Source organism: Sceloporus undulatus, chromosome 1 (genome assembly GCF_019175285.1).
Source record: "Sceloporus undulatus isolate JIND9_A2432 ecotype Alabama chromosome 1, SceUnd_v1.1, whole genome shotgun sequence".
NCBI lineage: Eukaryota > Metazoa > Chordata > Lepidosauria > Squamata > Phrynosomatidae > Sceloporus > Sceloporus undulatus.
In genome coordinates, this window is record NC_056522.1 from 255,823,911 (window position 1) to 255,847,167 (window position 23,257).

Below are 23,257 nucleotides of genomic sequence, written 5' to 3' on the forward strand. Positions count from 1 at the left end.
AGCTTATATGGGTGAGGCAACAGAAAGTGTACTTGGGTTTCTCTTGGTCTCATGACTAATATTGCAAGATACTTACAAAAGTGAGAATCTACATCTTCCTGTCAGGGATGTGAAGTTGGTACACCAAATCTTTGACTCCTGTCTTTCTAGTATCCAATTCCAACTCCTTCACAAATGGCAAATATATATTAATTAGTAATACCAGGTTTACTGTAGTAAATGCTCTAAAGGTACCAGGTCCCATCTGATCTTGGGTCAGCCTTTGTTAATATTGAATGGGAGACCACTAACCAATATCAGGTTATGTAGGCTATATTTCAGAGAAAAGAACTGGTAAAAGTATCTCTGAGTGGAGTTGAAGACTTTCATGGCATCTATAGTTTTTGTGGGGTTTTTGGGCTATGTGGCCATGTTCTAGAGAAAAGATGCCAGCCACAGATGCTGGCAAAACGTCAGGAAGAAACTCTTTGAGAACATGGCCACATAGCCTGAAAACCCCACAAAAACATCTCTGAGTATTCCTTGCCCAAGAAAACCATATGAAAAATCCATATTGTTGCTATAAGTTGACAGGTGACTTGAGCACACATACAGATAGATGCACAGAATGGTAGCACATGGCATTTCATCATCGCCACATGAATCATCAGGCTATTGGGGTAACATAAAATATATTTATTTGGTTACATTTTTGAACAATTTTTTTCTGAATTCCTATGAAAGTAAAAATGCAACACACTAGACATTTAATAAATTTTAAAAGACAAAATATAAGTATAAAATGATGTATTTCTATATATTGTTACAATATGGTTACAACTCAAAAGATTCTAGAGCAGATAATTAGACAGTCTGTGAACACTTAGAAAGGAATGCTGTTAATACTAACAGAATGGGTTTTTCAAAAACAAGTCATACCAGATTAATCATATTTTTTTCTTTTTAAAATAAGAGTTACAAGCTCAGAGTGTATCCACACTTCAGAATTAAAGCAGTTTAAATGACATGCCTCTGCCCTACAGAATCCTGTGATTTGTTGTTTGGTGAAGCACCAGACCCACTGACTGAGCAGACCTTACCAAACTACAAATCCCAGCAGTTAAAATGGTGTCAGGTCCCTTTAATACTGCTGTGTGGCTACACTCTCAGTCAATCAGGGTAATGCCATGGATGTAGTATATATGATTTCAGTAAAGCTTTTGACAAAGTCCCCCATTATACACTTGGCCCTTCTTATACACGGATTTTTATACACAGATTCAAGCATCCATGGTTTGAAAATGTTCCAAAAAAAAAAAAGTATACATTTCAAATATCAAACCTTGATTTTCCATTATTTATATTTTATTATCCATGGGGTTCTTGAAACCAAACCCCAGCGTATAACAAGGGTCCACTGTATTACTGCAGACAAGCTGGTCCAATGTGGATTAGACAGTGCTACTGTTAGGTGGATTTGTAACTGGTTGAAAGACTGAGCCCACAGAGGATTAATCAATGTTTCCTCTTTAAAATGGGGTGCTGCAGGGCTGGGTTCTGGTCCCATTATTGTTTAACATTTGTTAATGACTTGGATGATGTATTAGAGGTCATACTTATTTGCAGATGGCACCAAATTAAGGGGATAGTTAACACACTAGAGCAGGGTTCCCAAACTTTGGTCCCCTGGGTATTTTGGAGTTCAGCTCCTAGAAGCTTCAGCCCGCTTGGCCAGTTGTTAGGAATTTCAGATTGTTAGGCAAAAACTAAGAGAATGAATTTCAAAAAGCATAAATGTAAGGTATTAAACTTAGGCAGGAAAAATTAAAGGCCCAAGGATGGGTGACATCTGGCTTGCCAACAGTACATGTGAAAAGGATCTAGGGATTTTAGTTGACCACAAGCTGAACATGAGTCAACAATGCAATGTGGCTGTCAAAAAGACCAGTGCAGTTCTGGATTGTACCAATAGGTGTGCAGAGGCCAGATCAAGGGATGTGAAAGTGTCACTCTATGCAGCTTCGGTCAGACCACACCTAGAATACTGTATCCAGTTCTGGGCACAGTTCCAGTTCAAAAAAGATGTTGACAAGCTGGAATGTGTTCAGAAGAGGGGGTGACCAAGATAGTAAGAGGTCTGGAAACCACCTCTTATAAGGAACAGCTCAGGAAACTGGGAATATTTAGCTTGGAGAAGGGAAGACAGGGGTGACATAGCTGTTTTAAACTATTTGAAGGGATGCCATGTTAAAGATGCAGCAAGCTTGTTTTCAGCTGCTCTGTAGACTAGAACTGATTGATAAAATTGCAAGAACGGATATGCCACCTGAACACTGGGAAGAACTTCCTAAACATAAAAGCTGTTCCACAGTGCCTAGGAGGGTGGTGCATTCTCCTTTTTTGAAGGTCTTCAAACAGAGGTTGGATGACTCTCTCAGGAGTACGTGGACTGTGTGCTTACAAGACAGGAGTTGGCCCTTGTGGTCCCTTCTAACTCTATGATCCTGTGATTCTAATTTTATACATTTTTATTTTGAAGCCAGAGTTGGATGTACGTCTACCAATTCTGACTCCATCCTAAAAAATTTTGACTCTTAACTCCACAGCTCTGCTTCCTGTTCAGGTTTAACAGACTGGTTGAGTTTTCCTAAATGCATGCAGGAACTACAACATATGGGTCTTCCATTTTTACCTCAAGCAACGAAAATGACAAAGCATTCCTGGAAAGCTTATTAGATTGGCAGGTTCTTGAATGGCTTCAAATTGCCATATAATAACCACTGCTGGTTGTACTTGTTAGCATGCCAGATATTTACTAGTAAGTGATAGTAATGAAGTTCAAACTTCAAATTTTGTGACATAGAGCATATACCAAGAGTGTTCATTCTTTGATGGCTAACCCATTGAATATTTAGATCCAATCTTGTTCAGCAAGAAAATTTAGAAAAGGCCTTTGAGATTGTTGGCTTGTGTATATTCTGTTCACTGTTACTATGGAGGAGTGCTCCATGGGTGACATCTTGTGTCTCCTAAGAGACTTCAACCATTGAAATATTTGTTAATTTGTGCATTGAGCCATGCTGGAAAAATACAAACTTATCCTTAGCAGGAAGGCATTCAATAAAATACTGCCCTTTCCCTAGAATTGTGTACGTACTACGTGCTCTTCCAGGATGATTACACGAATCAAACATAAAATCAAGCAGCCTTTATGCTCTAAAAGAAATGACTTGGAGAGTCATTCTGAATAATGCCAGAAAAGGGCACAACCCTGGCTAGAAGAAGTTATTGCCTACTTGAAAATACCTGTTTTTCTATACTGTAATGTAGTGGCTGCAGTAGGACACCCCCATCTGAGCTTAAATTAAATTCTGTTTAGAGCAGAAAGAGGCATATTTCAGCTTGTGGGCCAAACGTTGCCTGCAAAGTTTCTCTGTCTGACCTACAAACCTATGCTCATAGATCAAAAATAAGAAACTTTAAAGCACAGGAAGCTGTTCCATGGCTGTGCTTTGTAGTTTAGAATTCTTTTGCATTGACCCATACTTGTATCTGAGTAGGCATGCCTGGGCTGCAGAAATGGTTTTGGGGGCCACATGTGGCTGTGAGCCACACCTTTTCCAGCCTTTCCCTAGCCAAGATCTAGTGGAACACAACATGGCCTGGAAATCTGAAGCTGTGGCATGTGCAAAAGCATGAAAATGAAACCAGAAGCTTCTAAAAGACTGGTAATCCTTCATTCAGGTTGTAGTGATAATACCCCAGAACCTGCATTTTTTTTTCTAATGCAAGGATAGGCAGCTCAGTGCCCTCTAGATGGACTACAATTCCCATAAGCCAAGCCATTGCAGCCAGTGCTCAGAGACTGTAGGTGTTGTAGTCCAATTTACCTGGAAGGCAACAGGCTGCCTAACCCTGTTCTAATGTATGATGTGTCAGATTTGAAATTACCTATTGCAGGGAACACGTGTCTTTCTTGACATCAATTATACAGTACAAGCACCAGTCGACTGGCTTAAATTCTTCATGACAAGTGGCAAAACATTGTGCAAATAGGCCTGCTAGTTGAAACCTTTCTTGATTTTTCATTTTTAAATGGCAGCGTGAATTTCAAGGTGCTGCTCCTTTTATCTCTTTAGCCAATCCCACCTCAGATAATTTCAAGATACCTAGAGGTATCTGGGCTTGCTCTCTGCCTTTGATCCCGGGAGTCCAATGTGGTGTCTTAAGTGCAGGTTGGAACATGACTTGTCCAGGTGTGTTAGAACTGGAGCACAACATCCTTGTAAACATATTCTGCAGTTCTTGGTTGGGTGACGTTAGATTCAAGGAAGTTTGCATAGAGATTGGTACGCACAAATGGCTGTTGTCACAGTTCTTTGCAATGGCCACTAACAGTACATTCTGCTAAGGCTAGTTGTATCAGTTGCTGTTTGCTATTACTCTATTTAACAGTTAGAGAGTCCTGTGTGTTTCAGATACCACAAATCTTTCTTAGCCTGATTTGGGCAAATCTAGCCAACTCCTCAACAATATAATAATAATAATAATAATAATAATAATAATAATAATAATAAAAAATAAAATTTATATTTGTATTTTCCCGCCTCTCCCAGATGGATCGAAGTGGGATTACAATTTAGCAACAACAACAACAGTATACAATAATAAAACATATAATATTCATAGTTAAAAACAGTTTAAAAACAATACATCATCCTAAATAGAAGAGTGGGGTGAAGTCCTTACAAGATATTGGATGGGTAAGCTTGCCAGAAGAGATCTGTCTTAACTGCCCTCTTGAAAACCTCCAAGGTTATTCCTTAGTTTAGGAGCCACCGAAATAAAGGTTCTTTGGGAGGTTGAAACCAATCTAGTTGGATGTGCCTTCAACAATCCCCCCCCCCCGGAAGTTCTAAGAGTGTGGGGCAGACTATATAGGGATCCAGAATAGTGGGATCCAGCAGGACAGTTCTCATCAAAGGATCATGCTACCTTTCTGAAGTGCAAGCTGAATTTGACCTTTTTTACTGGCAGTCAAAACACAATGGCAAAGCAAGGAGGAAGATTGTCCCTTCCCACCCTGTATTGACCTTCCCCTTGGGGCAGCTTTATGAAAACGTGGACTAATTGAGATGCTTAGAAGGTTATATGAGTTTGTGGCTGGGATCCTTGGCAGGCCCAAGGGCCAATTTCCACTCTTGCAGTTTACTGTGGGTTGCCCCTCCTATTGCCACACTGCCAAAAATTTGGCAGCAAAATAGAGAAAAGAGTTTTAACACAAGCAGGAAAAATTAGTTTCAGAGGGGTTTTGCAACTTGCCACAGTGTTTTGCAACAAACTACAAAATCCCCATTCATTCAGGTTTCCGGGGATCCTGGAGACTGATAGAATAGCCTGGAGGGGGTGCAGTCTCACAGGCTGTGTGTTGCCCAGTTCTGTTTTGGATTCTTGGCCAGTCCAGCATGTGCTATACTTTTTGGGTCTACTTTTTTGAATAGATTACATTGAGCTAGGCTCTTAAGGGACGTGTCATCTAGGTATGCTGTGAGAGAACAGCTGTGTGGCACTCTTCTATACCATAGAGAATTGCTTAGTAATTTTACTACATCAAGTAGTATGCAAATGCTGTGAATAAGTAATACCATTGAGGAGTCCTGTCTTTAAACTGAAGTTGAGCTCTCAATTCCCTGACTGTTCTTTGGCAAGCCAGTCTTCCAGATTGAGGTGGAAAATGTCATCTGATTTCTGCCCCTTCCTTTTGGTCCCCTGTGTCCCAGGATCTGTTTAAGTCGGTTGAAAAATGTCAGGGCATTGGGGGATGTGGTGGTAGAGATGGCAGGGAGTGGTGTTAATTATGGCTTCCCCTCCTCCTTGTGATATCAGTAATGTTTGAGTGAAACTTGACTGGGAATTTTTACTGAGGGGGGAGCAGGATGCTACTGAACTGTCTTGTTAGTTTGTATTGCACACATATGCAATTCTGAAGAATTGTTGCTGGAATGAGGGTCAGGCAGCACTCCAGATATTATTGGAGCACAACTCCCAGTAGTTCTAGCCAGCATAGCCAAAAATGTGGAATGCTGAGAGTTGCAATCCAACAGCATCTGGATCACTGTGCAAATCTTGCTTCTGTTCTTGGTACATTGTGTCCACTGAACTTGGGAAGCCAAAGTCTTTAATGTTAGTTCTGTTGATTTTTTTGGAGTGTGTCCTGGGGAGCCTTACACTGAGGGGCATGTGGCACTACAGTAGGCACCATCTCCCTGGTGGCACAGCAACATAGGAAAGTATTCTGTCTTTCTTGAAGCAATAGCTAACAGCAGTCGAATGTGACTTTAGTGTATGACTTTGTATGTAGGTACCCAGCTTCCAAAACAAAATGTAGTGTCTGTGAGTTGGCTCCAAGCTGCTTGTTTTGGGAAAAGAATATGAGTGGGGTCCTACATTTGGTGATGTGTCCCATATTGGTTAAGAAGAGGGGCACAGCTATTCTGCCAGTAGTAATTTTGGCCTTTCAGAGAGTAGTCTTTGTGTGCCTCTTGCAACATAGGTTCCTAGGCTGGAGTGGGAGGATGTGGTTGTACCAGTAGCCTGGCACGTGGATCCAGAACTGCCAGTCTTAAATGCCAGTGACTGTAGCTTGGCCTTGGACATTCAGTCACCAAAGTGCTCTCTGGTATGGGAAAGCTGTGACTGTATCTTTGCAAGATGCAGTGTTGTCAGTTTGGGTTGCACAATTCATTACTGTTGCTGGATTGCTGAGAAGATCGTCCTCAGAAACCCCAGAATAGGGAGTGAGCCATGTCCACTTCCAGGGCCTTTGGGTACATACATATTTGTTACAGACCTAGAATGCCATTTTAAAAAAAAGAAGAAGAAGAAAAGGATGATTACAGGGTGGAGACCATCAGATGGCAAAGCATGAGACTGTCTAAAGCAAACTAACAATCTCTTTTGGGTCAAAGTCCTCTTGGTGCCAAGGTGTCTGAACTGAAGTTGGAAAAGTCAAATAAGCAATTCCTCTAACATGTGACTAAAAATATGACATTGTGATGTGTCTTACTGTTACAGTCCAGAGTTGTAACACATGTTCATTTCTCTTGAATAGCTTGTCTCTAACATATCAAAGAAAGTGTGGATTCACCTCTTGCTGATTCTGTGATCTTGTTCACTATTCCTATGTTTTGTGTTCTGTAAGACATTAATTGTTCTTGGGTGGCAGCAGTAAGCAACTGTCATGAAGGCCTAGGGCCATTTTTCAGGTTAACTATCCAACTTTTTTGTTTTTTAAGATCTAGGATTTGAAAAACACTTTAAAATAGATACATATATATTAGCCCTAAAATTAGCTGAAATTAATTAAAAATTCTTAATTAAATAATATTAAAATGATTCCAATTTTCACCACTTAAACATAATTATTATAATTATTGTCATGTTTATGTATAAATTAACCATAGATGTCCTTAAATTCACTTAATACTATAGAGACTGCTGATACTAACTGATACTGAACTAAAGTGATTTTAGTTGACTACTATGTTGATTAGTTCCATTGATTTTAGTGACTTCAGTTCTTTTTCCATTGATAAGAATGTATTTTGTAGTTTGCTGAAGAATTCTGGTAACAACCCATGCATGTTGATTTTTTTAAAATCCTGCAGATCACTGGGGGGCCCACAAAACAGGTGGTCTGTGGGCCACTTGCCTTATTTGCTTCAGTAAATTACAAAGAAGGGGTGTGTGTGTGTGTGTGTGTGTGTGTGTACACGTATGTGCTTTTGTTCTGCTGACATAATTGTGGCCTCAATTAGTGGAACAAAAGAGACTAGGATTTGTACCTGTTGATGTTGGAATCATTATTCATGATCATTCTCTGCCAAAACATGACTCTCAGGAAACAAACCCCCAATAAAGTCATTCTGCATGTGTTGAGAACTTCAGAGGCTTAAGATCAGCTGTTTTCTCCTGAAGTAGTACAGTGGTACTTCGGGGATTTGGTTACAGGACCCCTGGTGGATACCAAAGTCTGTGGCTGCTCAAGTCCCATCATATATAGTGGTGTAGTAAAATGGTGTCGCTTATATAAAATGGCAAAATCAAGGTTTGCTTTTTGGATTTTAAAAAAATATTTTCAAATGATGGCTGGTTGAATCTGTGGATGCAGAATTTGTGGATACAGAGGGGCAACTGTATGAAAGGCTGTTGGCTTTTGCCAGCCAACTTTTCAGTCTTAGGGTGGGTGGGTGTTTTCAGGTGGGGATTACTTATTGAAAGACTCCTAAACTGTGAAGGAAAGCTGTGGGTTGTGACTGTTGGATATCTGCAGAATGGGACAGCATGTTCCAGATAATGGTCATGGGATTCTGCTACATTCGCCCTTTTTTTTCCAGTGTTCTTCAAAGATATTTCCTTTCCTCCAGTGGTTATGTCCATGGCCTTACGGTTAAATCAGTTCTAGCAGATGGTGTGTCACCAGCACCGTGGGAAAGTGGGTTGAGGCGCTATCTGTCTTGGAGGCCTGACTAGTCCAAGCACGTCATCCCTGCCTTGGTTGTTGTTTTTTTCCTCGTCTTTTGCTAGGTTTTTTTTAATTTAAAAAAAAAAACCCAACCTCCAGCATGTTTCCACAAGTTTTACCTTAGGTGGGATATAAATGACAGAGGGAATCACCCCTCCTGACTCTGCCTTCCATCAGACAAAAGCAAATATTTTAAATCCCCTCTGAATTAGGAATTCTAAGGAGTGTCCATACATTTCACACTTGTTTAAGTCACCTCCAGAGGATGCATCATCAACCAAAACTCTTGTTAAAACTTCAGAATGATAATTATCCACTAAAATTGTAACAAAATAAATCCAAATATCTGTAGTTTGAAATTTTTTTTAGATCTCAGAAAGGAGGCTCAGCTTCATGATACAGCCAGTGCTACTCCTTTGGAAAAGGAGGCATGCCAGGAGAGATTCAGGATCTAGAACGTCATTCCTTCTGATACCCACCTAGTCCAAACCTGGGCAAAAACTATGCCAGTGTTGGAACTACTGTAGTTTATTTTCTTCCAGCTGACAGGAATGGAAGGCAAAAGGCCCCCAAAAAGGTGTGGATGGGTGCCCATCTGTGCTAGTGGGGCATAGGAAGGGACAGGTACCTCCATCTCTGTTTCTTGTTAAGCAATAGGATTGCTCTGCCAATAAATAAAAACTAAACAATAGAATAACTAGCAGCACCCAGGAAGAGAAGACCTTCAGAATGATTGCCATGGTTAGGCTTTTATTCCTGCTAATTTCAAAAGTAGTTCCTGAAACTGAGTAGTTCTCTTTTGGAGCGTCCCTTCCCGCTTCCCTTGACCTCCTCTACTGGTTAATGAATGTATTTCATTTTAGTTGACTTAACTGCAAAACTGTATTAAAACTTGCATCCCTTTTTGGCTACATGGTGGAATTATACAGTGTTGTTAGTACATCCTTCTTCACTTGCCTCCTTTGCTGTCTTTTTTAAATTCACACTTGTATTTTTCCCTCCCCTTTCTGCTGTTCCTGCAGCCTTTTTTTCTCCTGCTTCCTTGCTGTTGGTGGCTGGGCTGCCTCTCCCATGATTTTCTGCACTTAGACCAAGCTGTGCCTTAACCAATCAATTCAGACCGGCCTTCCTTCTCAGGTGTGTATGATATAGAAAATCAGTCTGTAATGTCATGATGTTCTCTGTCAATCTGGGTGGTGGTTTCTATTACCTCTAGACTAACCATCTTAAATATTTGGAATTCCTCCTGTGGTAAGAGGAGCAGAAATTCCATGGACAGGGAGGGAAGAGAGGGGGATATGCAAACATAGGACTTAACTCCTTCCTCGGCTTCCTCTAATCAACCACTTTTATAAATGTCTGTGGGTGGGTTACATTAAAACAGATCAGCTTCATCATATGCTAATGCCCTATTATTAATGTACGCTGGCATCAGCCCTAGGTCTAATGATGAGGTTTGTAAATTGGTTTGCTCTCCTTACCTATCTTATTGGCTTTGTTAGGATTCCTGACAGGGTTTTATAGCTCAACACCTGTGGCTTTAAGATGATAAAAGATGATGAAGGAAAGAACACATCTTGAGAAATACGTTGAACCAATAAATAAATTCAAGCAGTTTAAACAAGCGATATTCCTTCCCACTTTAAATTCTCAAATTTATTTATTGCATTTCTTCATTGCTTCATAACTGAGATTCTCTGGGTAACACATAGTAAATGCTTAAAATGCAAATATGAAGTGGAACAAATTAGTCTACAGTCTACAAAATGGAATAAATCTACAAGGAAGTACACAGCTAAGAAAATGGACATTCAGACCTCATAATATCTTGGGCAAGCTGGATAAGACCAAGAACCAGTGATGTCTTCTTGTAAATATGTTACTGAAAAGCATGTAAAAAAACTTATATTGCAAACCTTTTATTTATACAAAGGGCAGCATGTTGTTGCTCCTTCCAACCACATGTATTGTATTTGAATTAAGACACTAGGTTACTTAAACAGTGCATCTTTCTCTTTTCCTGGCACAGGCTCCTCATCTTGCTTCTTGATAGAAGCATCACTTTTCTGGGGCCATGGATCAAGTAACTATTCATTCCCAAATGCCATGTCTTTATAGAAGTAGAGACTGTTGCCTCCTAACAGGATGTGCATATGGACTAAGCTGACATGCAGCTTCCTGTTTAGGAGACAAGGCATTGGCCCTATACAGGGTATTCAGATTTGAAAATGCTGATACAATAGAATTTGGAAATTGCAGCCATTTTGTTCTAGACACATAAAAGCCATACATATAGAGGTGGCCTCACATAAAGACCTCTATATCATAAATAGTATAATAAGAATGATTAACCAGTAGTTGCTTTGTGCCTTACAACAAAAGACTACTCTGACCAGACTTGTTTACAAGAAGAATTTTGAGACTGTACTCCAAATTGCTATTTCAAGGCAGATATCCCTCTATTATGAGCCAAGTTAACAATGCAGCATTGTAAAAATTCTAAATCATACAGCTGCTTTCTTTTGTCTATTGTTTTCTGTAGCATAAGTAGTAGGATTTGACAAGATTTTAATGAAAATTTATGGAAAAAAATATTAGTAGATCAAGTGAGCTAAACCGTAGCACAGAGGAACAGAAGAAGGCCATAGCCTTCTATGATGAAATTATTGCCTGAATCCCCAGTAAATAAAACCATGATAAAACCACCGGCCTTTAAAAATAAGGCTTTGAATTAATATACCATCATGAGGTGGCCGGATCTCTTCTGCCCAGTATTAGTCATTGATTCCTTACCCAGCATGACTGCTTCTCCACTGTTAAAGAGGTACCCTTGTGAATAAGATTTTTTAAAAAATTTGCTTGAACCAGTCAACATGTTGCAGTTGTTACCTTGGGGAAGTTGGTGATCTTGATTACTCCTGATTTGTTGATTTAGCAGGAAGGGGTCATTAGGTGGAACTTGGCTTTATTCAGTTTTTTTTTTAAAAAAAATCTCTTTTCTTTCCTGACCTAAGATCTTTCTTTCTTTTTCTTACTTTCTCCCCAAATTGTATATGAAGTGAGGGGTTCCTTCTACCCCTCCAGCCCTCTTTCTGTGTGACGTCAGTTCTCATAAACCCTGTGGCATCTCCCTGCCTTGCACCCACTCTTCCCCCACGTGGGGCCTTCACAACCATGGATGACTCGGAAGTGGAGTCGACTGCCAGTATACTTGCCTCCGTCAAAGAGCAGGAGGCACAGTTTGAGAAGCTGACACGGGCACTAGAGGAAGAACGGCGCCATGTTTCTGCACAGCTGGAGCGTGTCCGTGTCTCCCCGCAGGATGCCAGCCAGACCATGGCCAACGGCACCCTCACCCGCCGGCAGCAGGTAAAAATTGCCTCAGGTGAGGTGGGCAGGCTGGATGGTGCCTGCTGAAGTGCCGCCTTGGTAGCTTGGTTTTTGTCAGAAATAGTTTGTGGAGCAGTTTGGTTTAGGGATGTCATATTTTTTATGCTCTTGAATAGCTACTTGAATGGTGCTTGACAAGTGTATTTGCCCATGCCCATTTGGTCATTGGTTTAGTGCAGCTTTTTTGTTTAGGACTGATTTGAAAGATAGGCTAAATAACATGTCCTTTAACTGGAACAAGCAACATTCAGGCTCACTAGATATCAAAATTCAGCAGTGATGCTCAAAGTCGAGGGGGAAGGACTGTCACCCTTCCATTCCAGAAGCAAAGGGCTATATGATCTACCACGGAGGGTTGCCACACAAGCCGCCTACCATATCTCAGTAGCAGTGCAGCTGCTAGTAGCTTCTAGAGTCTACTACAGTTTCTCATCACTGGGAAGCTGCCCATCCTTGGTTTGGTCAAATTTTATAGTGCCTTGCTAGGTTTGCATTCACAGTTCTTCTCAAACGTGCTAATGCAGTGACACGTGAGAGTGCACAGCTACTTTTTGTGTGACAGGTGTGCAGCAGGAAAATGGAGTTAAGCCCTAACAAGCCACCGCACTAGAGTATTTTGGTATCTGGAGAATATTCTGCAGTTTAACCTAAAGTTTTTTAAGATGCTGCTTGCCAATGCCTTATACAAACTGCTGTATAAGCTCAAGCAGCAGTTGAAGTCTGCTTCCTCTAGTTGTTTGTCATATATTTGGCAAGAAGCGCTCTTAAATAGGTGAGGCAGACAAAAGGACTAATAAACTGAAGAGAAGGCCAGACAATAAAATGAAGCCATCCTTACTCATAGCGGTAATACCTGTCTTAGGCATTGATAATAAAATGTCCTCAAATGTAGTTGCCAACTTTTAAATTTGCAAGAATAGAGGAATGAATTATGATAAGGGAAATATCTCAGTAAGCTATAGGAGGTACCTCAGATGACTTCTATGAGGTTTTTAGGCCAAGCTCATCTTTCTTTTCCCTTTCTGTTTGGTTTCTGCTGGCTGTTTCCATTCTACCCCTTTAACCTACAGGATACAGATGAGGAAATAGACAATTTCAGAGGGTAAGAATATCTGTTTTAAGCTTAAATGTAGAATATACATGCTACTGTGTGAGTCTTGTTTCACACAAGGAGTTCAAAATTCCTGGTCCACTAGAGGGTGAAAACTGTTTTGGATGCATGCTGGAAGAATGCAGCCAAACAGACTAGGAATTGTACACTAAGTTAGAATGCTTCATTGTATTTACAGTGGGCCCTTGGTATCCACTGAGATTTGGTTCCAGGACAACCCCTCACCCATGTATACCAAAATCTGTTGATGCTCAGGTTCCATTAAATACAATAGAATAGTATAACATGGCAAAATCAAGGTTTGCTTTTCAGAATTTATATATTTTCAAAATATTTTCAAACCATGGATGGTTGGATCTGTGGATAAAGAATCCATGGATATAGAGGGCCAACTGTAGTTCCTTTTAATCGGGGGTGGGCACAGTGCAGTCCTGACTTCGTTGTGGCCTCGCAAGGCTGGGACATCTCCAGATTCTCAGGACTGTTCCTTGTCTACCCCTGTAAAAAAATGCATTGTGTCTCCTGGAGGCTGCTAGTGTCAGTTCTCCTTTTCAGTCATTGTTCTGTTAACATTAAAACATGACATGCTTTTCAAAGCAAGTTGTGAATTGTGTATGTGTGTGTGTTTTGTTTTCTTTTTGGCTCTTCACCTGTCTGTGTAGCCCCCACATTGTTCCCTGGAGTAGAAAATTTGCCCCTAGACCAGTTGATTCCCTGCAGTTGCTCACTCCTGCTTTTTAGTTTGGGAGGTGATATATCTCTTAAGATGGCTCACCCTAGAGCTGTTGAGTGAAGAGGTGGTTGAGATTCGTGAACTATTAGTGGGTGATTTGTCGTCCCCCCCCCCACCCCCTGCTCTGAATTTTGTCTCGAGGTGTCCTTGTCTGTGCTTAAATCAACTACTGTAGTAAGAGCTTTTGGTGCTGTAGGGTTGCATAGGATCTGTGTTTTGAGTCATTTCTTGAATGTGCCATTTTCTTCAAAATAAGGTTTTTGGTAGGTGTACTTCTATATACTTCTCCAGAAGGGCAGGGCCATGCAAACCTCAAAAGAGCGGTATACCCCAGGCAGCCATTTTCTACCATGTCACTTTTGGATAGCAGAAGCCATTGTGTCTTGGCTTCTCAAAATATATGATAAGCTAGACATTTTTATGATCATTATGCTCTTGCTCATGGTGGGATGTATTGGCCTGATGGATATTGCCCAGTTGCCAGCGTTGGATTCCCCACTCGTTCTTGAGGCTTAACCACTGTTGTCTCTTGCAGAACGGCCGTTTCTTGGGCAATGCTGACCTGGAGAGGCAGAAATTCTCAGAACTGAAACTCAACGGACCACAGGTGAAAGGAAGGGACTAAGGGCTTTTCTTTCACCAGGAGCTGTAGCCAGTGGTGTCACTAGGATTTGTGTCATTCAGTGTGGTAACACATGGTGTCACTTCCATGGACCTCCTGAGAAGAGGGTGTGGATGAGAAGGAGGGTCTCATCCTGGGGAACCCAGAGTCCCCCTCCCCCTCCAGCTGATACAGCCAAAATGGGATGCCCCCCTGAGTAAGAACATTGTTTTTAATTACAAAAGATCTCCACCCTCAAGGAAAGAGCAAGTCACAGCAAACAACCTCCCCCACTCTGGACAATGGTGAAAAGGAGCCAAACTGATCAGGAGGGGGAGGCTACAGGAGGGGAAGCAGAAAGAAAGGTCTGTGGCTTCATCCCCATCCTCACACCCCAAATGGGGAGTGGCATGTCAGGAAGAATTTCCCCTTTCCTTTGAGAGGTGGGGGCTTGGGATGCCTTGTTGCTGCCCAGTGTTGCCTCAGTTTGCGTCCATCTAGTGACACCACTGGCTGAAGCTTATTTAGGTGGTGGTGGTGCTACACCCGGTTGTTTGGATTAATTGAATCCAAATCTGGTAGGTTTGATTCTCCTGCTGGGGTTTTTTTTTTGGGGGGGGGGGGGGAGCTATATTTTACTACAAAGTGCTGATAAGCTCTTATAATAGATTTAGAGTCATGTGACCCTCAACATTTTGTTGGACTTCAACTCCTAGCATTCCTCACCATTTATTGTGGTGTTATTGGTGCTGGGATTTGTAGTCTAACATCATCTGGAGGACCATTCTACCAGGGCTAGACAACTTTGTATCCTCTAGATGTTTTTAGCTATGTCTCCCAGTATTGCCAGTGATCAAGGGTTGTGCAATTAGAGTCCAAAACATCTAGAGGTGTACAAGGTCTCCTTGTTCTTTCTTACAAGAGATAGACAGTTAAGGAAAGGAATTGTTGGTGGTTATAGAAGTGTAGGGTGCTTGTGGGGTGGGAAGAGTTAAACATTTCATCTTTTGAACTGATTGTTATCCAGTATTTTGCCTTCTGATTGACACTATCCTCTTTGATTCATATTTCTGCTGTGAATTATAGCTTGAGTTTGAAAACCTTGACCAATGCAATAGAATCATAGCTCTCATCTGAACCTTGTCGGTTTAGATAATAAAACAAATAGCTGGCTACAAGCAAGTCTAGAAAAAGTTTTGCTTGTTTCCAGGAGTAGCTGCTAGATATTGAGGGAATTTTTCAAGTAGTGCTGGGGCAGGGTTTAGAAAAATCTGCTTCTTTAGAAAGTGGCCAGTACAGGTTGGGGAATACTGAGAGTTGTAGTCAAAATCAAGTAAATTTTCTAAGCTGTGTGCTGGGGAATGAGCTCTTTTAGTATTGACTGGGCAGAATTAGGCTGATGTGCTGTTCCTACTTCCATCTTCTTAGGACCATAGTCATCTTATCTACAGCACCATTCCCAGGATGCAGGAGCCAGGGCAGATTGTGGAGGAGACTTACACCATGGAGGAGGACCCAGAGGGTGCCATGTCAGTTGTTTCAGTTGAAACCTCCGACGATGGGACAACTCGTCGCACAGAGACCACAGTGAGGGACTAGAAAGGAATTAACTTATCTCATGCTTCATGTGTACTGGAATGTGTCTGTCCTATGGAAACAGGATAGGGAAGAGATGAGGGTTATATGTATCAGCAAAAAACTTCTGATAACAAAATAAAAGTTGATAACACAAACAAGTGGCACTTAACATTTTTCTCTCTGGCAGCTGCCTTCATATAATTATTTGAAGCTGCTTCCACATGATGGCTTGTTCCATTTGTTATCATCTCCAAAGGTCAGTGCAAGCATTGTGTTGTCAGCTGGTCTGCCAGTAGCGAGAAGTATACATCATCATACATTCCTGCCTCTTTCCCTTTCAAATGTCTTCTGGATAATGAATTCTGCCTATTCTGGCCTTACTGTTACTAACAGTTCTACTGGTGGTGATGTTGTCATCAGGGAGAGCCAGTATGTGTAATTGTACTGTGGATGGGGACCATTTTCACACATATTTCTCCCCTCTTTCCCCTCAGCAGGCTGCACCAACACATGACCACATTGCTTCCAGCTTTGTGTTTTTGCTGATCTTTGAGAGACTTTCTTGTATCTTTATCCTGAGGTTTCTGTGAGGTTAGGAAGCTGGTTGGAGCACGAATGCTGAATTTTGCAGTGCTTTTTAATAGCTTTTGGAAATTTTTGTCCTGGATAATAATAATAATAATAATAATAGTAGTAATAATAATAATAATAATAATAATAATAATAATAGCTTGGAAGATGTCTTGTGGCAGACTGCAGGCCACATCTTTCCTCCTCTTGAGGTAGAACATCTGGTGGCCCTCTGTAGGTTGTTCATCTACAACTCTGGTCACCCCTTGCCATTGTTTCTGGTAGCTAGGCTTGATGGGATTCTGGGTTGATGGGAGTTGCAGTCAGACAACATATGGAGGACTAAAGGTTATCTACATTGTTTAAATTAATCATGGAACAAGTTTGTTTTCTGCTGTCCTAGGGACTAGAACCCAAACCAATGGCTTCAAATTACTGGAAATGAGATTCCACCTAAACATTAGGAAGAACTTTTGTACTGTAAGAGTTGTTCAACACTGAAATAGGTTGACTCAGAGGGTGGTGGACTCATCTTCTTTGGAGGTCTTTAAACAGAGGTTGAATGAATATCTTTCAGTAGTGCTTTAGATGTGTATTCCTGCATGACAAGGGTTTGGATTAAATGGCCCTTGTGGTCCCTTCCAACTCTTAAGATTTTAACTTAGCTGATGATTTGAAATCTTGGCCAGTGGGGGCTGGGAGAGGGTTGTTCTGGCAGGGGGGGAAGCATGTGATTCTGCCACCATTTCTTGATTGCTTAATCAATTACCATGTTGCATTGTTCTGCATCTTTCAGTTTTTTATCCTCTTGCAGCACATAGGATTTGTAGGCATTGACAGTGCTGTAAATAGCAGGGCAGTCCTCTAAATGTTGTTAAACTCGTAATTCCTAGCATTCCCCACCTAGGGCTGCTGGGAATTGCAGTTCAGCAGCATCTGAAAAGTTGCACAGTTCCCATCTCTACTAAATAGCAAGGTGGTGAGAGTTTCTGAAACTGTGTATGTATGCAGCAGTGGAGAGTATAGAGAGCACTGCCCTGTGGGATGACTGGGGAAATACACTACAGGAAAATAACAACAGTATTTATTGTGGTCATAGGCCAGTTAAGCTACAGGAAATGAACAGTGATCCAAGCTTAGCACTCTGACTTACTGACAGAGGAACTGCCTGTTGACTAATAGCTCATGTTACACATTCTACAGGTGAAAAAAGTAGTGAAGACAATGACAACACGCACAGTGCAGCAAGTTCCAGTTGGTTCAGATGGGTTACCTGTGGATGGATCTCCAGTTACTAACAGCTACATCCAGACTATAGATAGGAACTTCCGGAAAAACACCAATGGCGGTCCTGGTGCCTACATGAGCCAACCTGGCACAGCTACTCTCCCACGCAATTACCACTACCCAGATGGTTATGGCCGCCCATATGAGGACAGCTACCATGGCAGTGAACACAACTATGGGAGCTTGTCTCGTGTGACCCGCATCGATGAGCGTTACCGTCCCTCTATGGATGGCTACCGGGCTCCCAGTCGGCAAGATGTCTATGGTCCTCAGCCACAGGTGCGGGTAGGGGGTAGCAATATGGATTTGAACCGCTTCCACGCAGAACCTTATGGGTTGGAGGATGACCAGCGCAGCGTGGGATATGATGACCTAGATTACGGCACAATGCCAGACTATGGTACAGCCAGACGGACCGGGACCCCTTCTGATCCTCGCCAGAGACTCAGGTAATAATAGATTGGCATATTAGAGTTGTCCTTGGTAGTGTGCTGATATTTCTGCCATGCTTTATAAATTGACCATCAAACCAATGATGCATTAGTGCATTTATGCTCTTTTGTTAGGAATAGAATGGTGAAGGATCTTTATTTTTACCTTACTCTTTTATGTGGTACTGTAGTTTTGGGTGACAACACAATCTAGAAAGCAAGAATTAGAATTCTTCTGTGAATTCTGCTCTTGGGATTTAAGGAGGAGCAGAATCTAGGGGAATTTTTTGCTGAGTTTCACTTCTTAAGATAAAAAGTGACCATTGAAATCAGTGAAGGAAAACGTAATTCTCTTATAGCTCACCCTCCCCAATGTGGCCTAATCTCGATCAAGTGCCTGTTCAGTAATAATATTCTTTACTGTTCTTGGAAGTTTGTCAGGGTTCATATCAGGAAGAGGGGACCACCAAACTGAGGGGTCTCCCTATCTGATCCAGGGCCCTACCTCCTTGCCACCTAACTGTTTCACACCACTCATTTGAGCAGACTCACCTTCTCCCATAATCCTGAAGAGTGTGTAGTTAGTTGGAAAATGGGAAAATGCCAGAGAGTGTGTGAGAAGGGATCTTGTCTGCTTTTGGCATTGTGCTTGTCTACTCTTCAGCCCCACTCAGTGTTCCTGAGGAAATGAAGCTCTGAACTTAAATGGTTCCCTGCCTTTGTCTTACATCTGAATTTGTCTTCCCCCAATAGAACAACTTCCAGAACTAGCCAGTCTATCTCAATTTCAGTAACATTTTAAAGGTCAGGTAGATGTTTATATTTTTGTTAGCTTCTCACCTTGTATAATGTTCTGTCCAGAGAAGTTTCTTTAAAGGGTTTATATGTCCCACCTGACATGTCTAGCCATGCATATTAGGTGGTGTTGCATCAGGATGTGAAGCCATGTTTTGATTTTTGTTTTGGTCTTATATACTTTTGCTTGAGGCTAATGTTGGGGCTGACTCTGGAATATAAAGTCCCCACTGTAGACCTTGCCTCATCTGTGCACTTATTAAGTGACATTATGGAAGTCTCCTACCTGCAATGGTGGACTTAATACTAGCTTACTTTTCACAGTTAGCAAGAGTGTGTGCAAGATGTAACATAAAGCAATGATGTAATGCACTAGCCTTCTCTCCCTTCCCTTGTTAAAGGTGTTTTGAGCAATCAGGCTGACTACAACAGCAGACGGGCGCCCTCCCCTGGTTTGGCAATGGTTACTGCTTGACAGGACCAAGGGACCGTGGTTGCTGGAACAGTATACATACAAGTAGATGTGTGATGCCTAGATTTGATGAATTCCAGATTCTAAACCATGTGTTGGAAACCCTTGACTTTACAGATGTGGTTGGACTGCAGGTCCCATCCCAGCATAGCCAATGGTGAGAAATCCTGGGTGTTGCAGTGCAACATCATATGGAGGGCCACATGAGTCCTATTTCTCTTGCAAACTTAAGGATGGGGCAACCTGGGCACTCCAGTTATTTTGAACTGCAACTTCCATATTGTCTTGCCATTGACTGTCCCATGTGGGGCATTGGAGGGAATGAATTCCTAAGCATCTGGAGGGCCAGAGGTTCTCTACCCAGATCTAAAGCTTATTCCTTTGAAGGACTGAATCTCTCCTAGATTGACTAATCTAATTGACAAAACTAATGGACTGTAAACATGACACAGTCTAGTGGCCACTGTAAGATCCTGGGAACATGAAATTAATTTTTTAAAAGCAGTCCCCCCACACTTACTAGCTTGTAGAGATATGCATGTGATTATTTTTAGGCTGTAGTTAAAAATAACCACATGCATATCATTTGAGTAGACTCCCCTTCTACCATAATCCTGAAGAGTGTGTAGCTAGTTGGAAAAGGAGGAAATGCCAGAATTATCATGAATTTGATAATTTCCCCAAAGCATTCAAGTAAAAGAGACTATGGTTAAGGCATCTAGTAAAATAGGACAGGGTACTGGTTATTTACTTGGGGCACCTTCCCACTGTCTTCTGTGGGTTCAGTCTCTCTTAATGGCAGCCTGTGTTCGCTATCTGCCCTTTTCCCAGTGTTGGGCCCTGAACTTCAAGTCAAGTCCAAAACATCTGGAGGGCCAAAGTTTGGTAATTATTGGTTTAAACTAACATGGTGCATACTGATACTTTAGTAATCGTACATCAGAAATATACCTCTGATGCTCACAACGAAGAGCTTTGGCAGGTGTATAAAACTGTTTGAGTTCATTTAACATGATCAACTTAAAAAGCATATTAATAGTTATACTAAAACAAACATACAGTGGACACTTCCCATCCATGGGGGTTCGGTTCTGGGATTCCTCCCTTGTGGATAGGAAAAATGCCAATGCTAAAGCCTCATATTATTCAGTGGGTGGTAATGTGTGCGTCTACGTGTCAGCACATCCATTTATATGCATTGCCATTGAATAATATGGGGAGTGGTGATCCACAGGCAGTCGAATCCATGGATCGCTAGCCTGCCAATCCAGTGGGCCCACTTTTTATCAAAAATATGTATCTGGTACTGAAATTGAAATGCTGTGGCAAGCATATAAAAATAAATGAATTTGTTAAAAAAATAAAATTGTGCAATTTAAAACAGGAGGCTTGATTGTAGCCTGCGTTTTAATAACAGTTGCTAAAATTTTAGTTTTAATTCTGACCCCAGAATCACAGTCTTCAAATGAAAATTTACATAACAATTGTCTGAGTTGCCTTGGGTGAGATGGCAGTAAAGGTGCAATTAACTGTTCATGTGAGTCTCTATACAGGAAACAAAATAACAAAACCTGGCCACAGTTTTGATATTTCTATTTCCAATACATAACACCTGATTCTGAAATGAGAGTCGCCTATTATTGGCTTTCAGGTATTATGGCAGAAAGCACATACAGATGTGTTGTCTTTGAGGTGACGTTCCTTATTAAGCCTTGATGATACCAGAACATTCCGGTTCCTCCCACCGTCTTCTGCTTTACAGTCTACAGCTCTAATGAAGCACATGTAGATAAAATATATGCTAATTGACCAGTTTATGTAATAGTCACTACTTGACATAATCAGAGAGGAAGAATTCCACTACCACCCCTTTGTTAATCCATAACATATGCATCCAGCTCAGTAGAGCAATATGTCATGGTAGCTCTTGATGTGCTGTATTGACGTCTATGGCAGTAGAAGGGCGTAGTCTAGAAGAGGTGAAGGCATGTCATTGCTTATCTGTTAGCTTGCCCATTGTATGCATTCCACTGTGGGTTCTTTCATCAGAATATTTGCTGATTTAATTTGTATTCTGCCTTTCTCTCATGAATGAAGCTCAGGGTGGCTTGAAGCAAATGCATAAAATGAATAAGAGCATAACAGAGTTAAAGTACCATTTCACAGCACACCAGTAAAAGAAAAATATAGCACTCATACAGTTGAAAGACCCTTTTGTAGCAAGAGAAGTTAGTGTAGTTTTGATTATTTGTAGATGACAATTACAGTCAGCACCATAAAACCCCATATGGCTTAGATCTAGGCAGGCTATTAAAAGACTGTCCACTCTCATGGTATCAGGCTTCTTTTGGCCCTGCTACTAGATGTACTTTGGAAGGTAGCTGGGCTGAAGGATGATTGATGATCTTAGTGTCCAGGCAGGCTCGTATTAGAGAGTACAGTCCTTCAGATAGCCTGGACCTTGATTAAAACTACTCTTGAGCTCCTGCTTATCTTGCTGAGGGTGGGTGAAGCTTAATCACCATTTGAACAATTTCTCCCCATGCAACAGGGAAAAATAAACAGTCCTGAAAGAGTAATGTGGGGAAAAGTGAGGTTCTTGGTTCACCAGCTTGCCACATATTTGATCTTAATTCAGGAATCTATCTGCAAGCTTTGTCCTTTTTAAATGGCATGTCATGATCATGGATCTCCCATATTGCATCATGTCCAGTGTAGCCTTAATGTTCTGTTCAGAAGCCACACCATTAGGCTTCCCCCTTCAGATGTCACTTAGCAGCAATCATTACATCAGACTGTAGCATAGAGCATGCATGGCAGTTCTTTGCTCAGAAGCCACCTCAGCAGGTTCTGCTCTTTGCCATCTGCTAGCTTACAGCAGCCATTGGGTTAGCTGTCAAATAACTTTAGCCAGCTGCTGAAGGGCCACAGCAGAAGGAGGAGATGGAAAGTTTGCCAACATCACTGTGAAGGAGGATAACAGAACCACACACAAGGAGCTTAGAGCCTTCAGCTCTGCTAATCTGGATTTGGTGTAGCTAGTCAGAGCAATTGCCAGCTGCTAGGAACTTACACTGCAGCTAGCTGATCAAGGAATCCAGGGGAAGGATTGTGGCAGTTATCCTCTCTGTCTGTTTCCCCCTTGGCTTTCTGAACACTGCTGTAGTGAAAATTAGTGATTTCTCCACAAGCAAGTACCCCCCTTTCCTCATGGCATGTCATAACCTATGTATTAAGTCCAGCTCTTTAGGAACATAACAATGTATGCACTCCTAATGGCAGATGAGTGGTTCTGTTGAGCCTCTCAATGACTATGTCATTCTGATTCGTGTGGCTGGGACTATTTGGAAGACAGTGGTTCTAGTTCTTTTTGGAGGGCCACGGTGAACATGTATCCAAGGATTCAGACCTTAGCTTGGATGTCCATGTTTTTTGTGGTGGTAAGAAATGTTTCTAGCATGCAAACTCTGTCCCTGTAGTAGCATACAGAACCATATAGGTAATTCAGGGATGGGCGAATATAACTTTCCAGATTGGACTGTTAGACTGCAGTTCTTGTCAGCACTAACCAGCATAGCTAGTCATGTAGCTTTATCGGAGTTGTAGTGTAATAGTATCTGGCAGACTACAATTGCTCACTTCTGCTTTTTCTGCAACAAAAATGTTCAGATTGTTTCCTTGGGGGATGCCTTTGAAGAGTTGAGAATGATGAAGCCAAACTGTTGACCAGGACTAAATGGGAGGATATGGGATCCCCATATTCTTACATTACTGGTTCTTGGTCCA

The 23,257-nt window shown here is 41.5% G+C and overlaps 1 protein-coding gene across 17 annotated transcripts in view; it reads left to right on the top strand.

Annotated features, from left to right (window-relative positions):
* CTNND1 (catenin delta 1) overlaps positions 1-23,257 on the top strand; it is a 78,165-nt gene that overhangs the window by 25,061 nt on the left and 29,847 nt on the right. For 6 of the 17 annotated variants that reach the window (XM_042446351.1, XM_042446354.1, XM_042446355.1 and 3 more), the window contains exons 2-6: positions 9,526-9,640; positions 11,563-11,872; positions 14,273-14,344; positions 15,767-15,925; positions 17,690-18,222. In XM_042446351.1, the coding sequence (XP_042302285.1) occupies positions 11,678-11,872; positions 14,273-14,344; positions 15,767-15,925; positions 17,690-18,222 (959 nt within the window). In that variant the 5' untranslated portion in view covers positions 9,526-9,640; positions 11,563-11,677. Of the gene's footprint in view, positions 1-9,525; positions 9,641-11,562; positions 11,873-12,963; positions 12,996-14,272; positions 14,345-15,766; positions 15,930-17,689; positions 18,223-23,257 lie in introns of those variants that run through there. The other 11 variants (XM_042446362.1, XM_042446357.1, XM_042446366.1 and 8 more) reach the window with 8 other exon arrangements.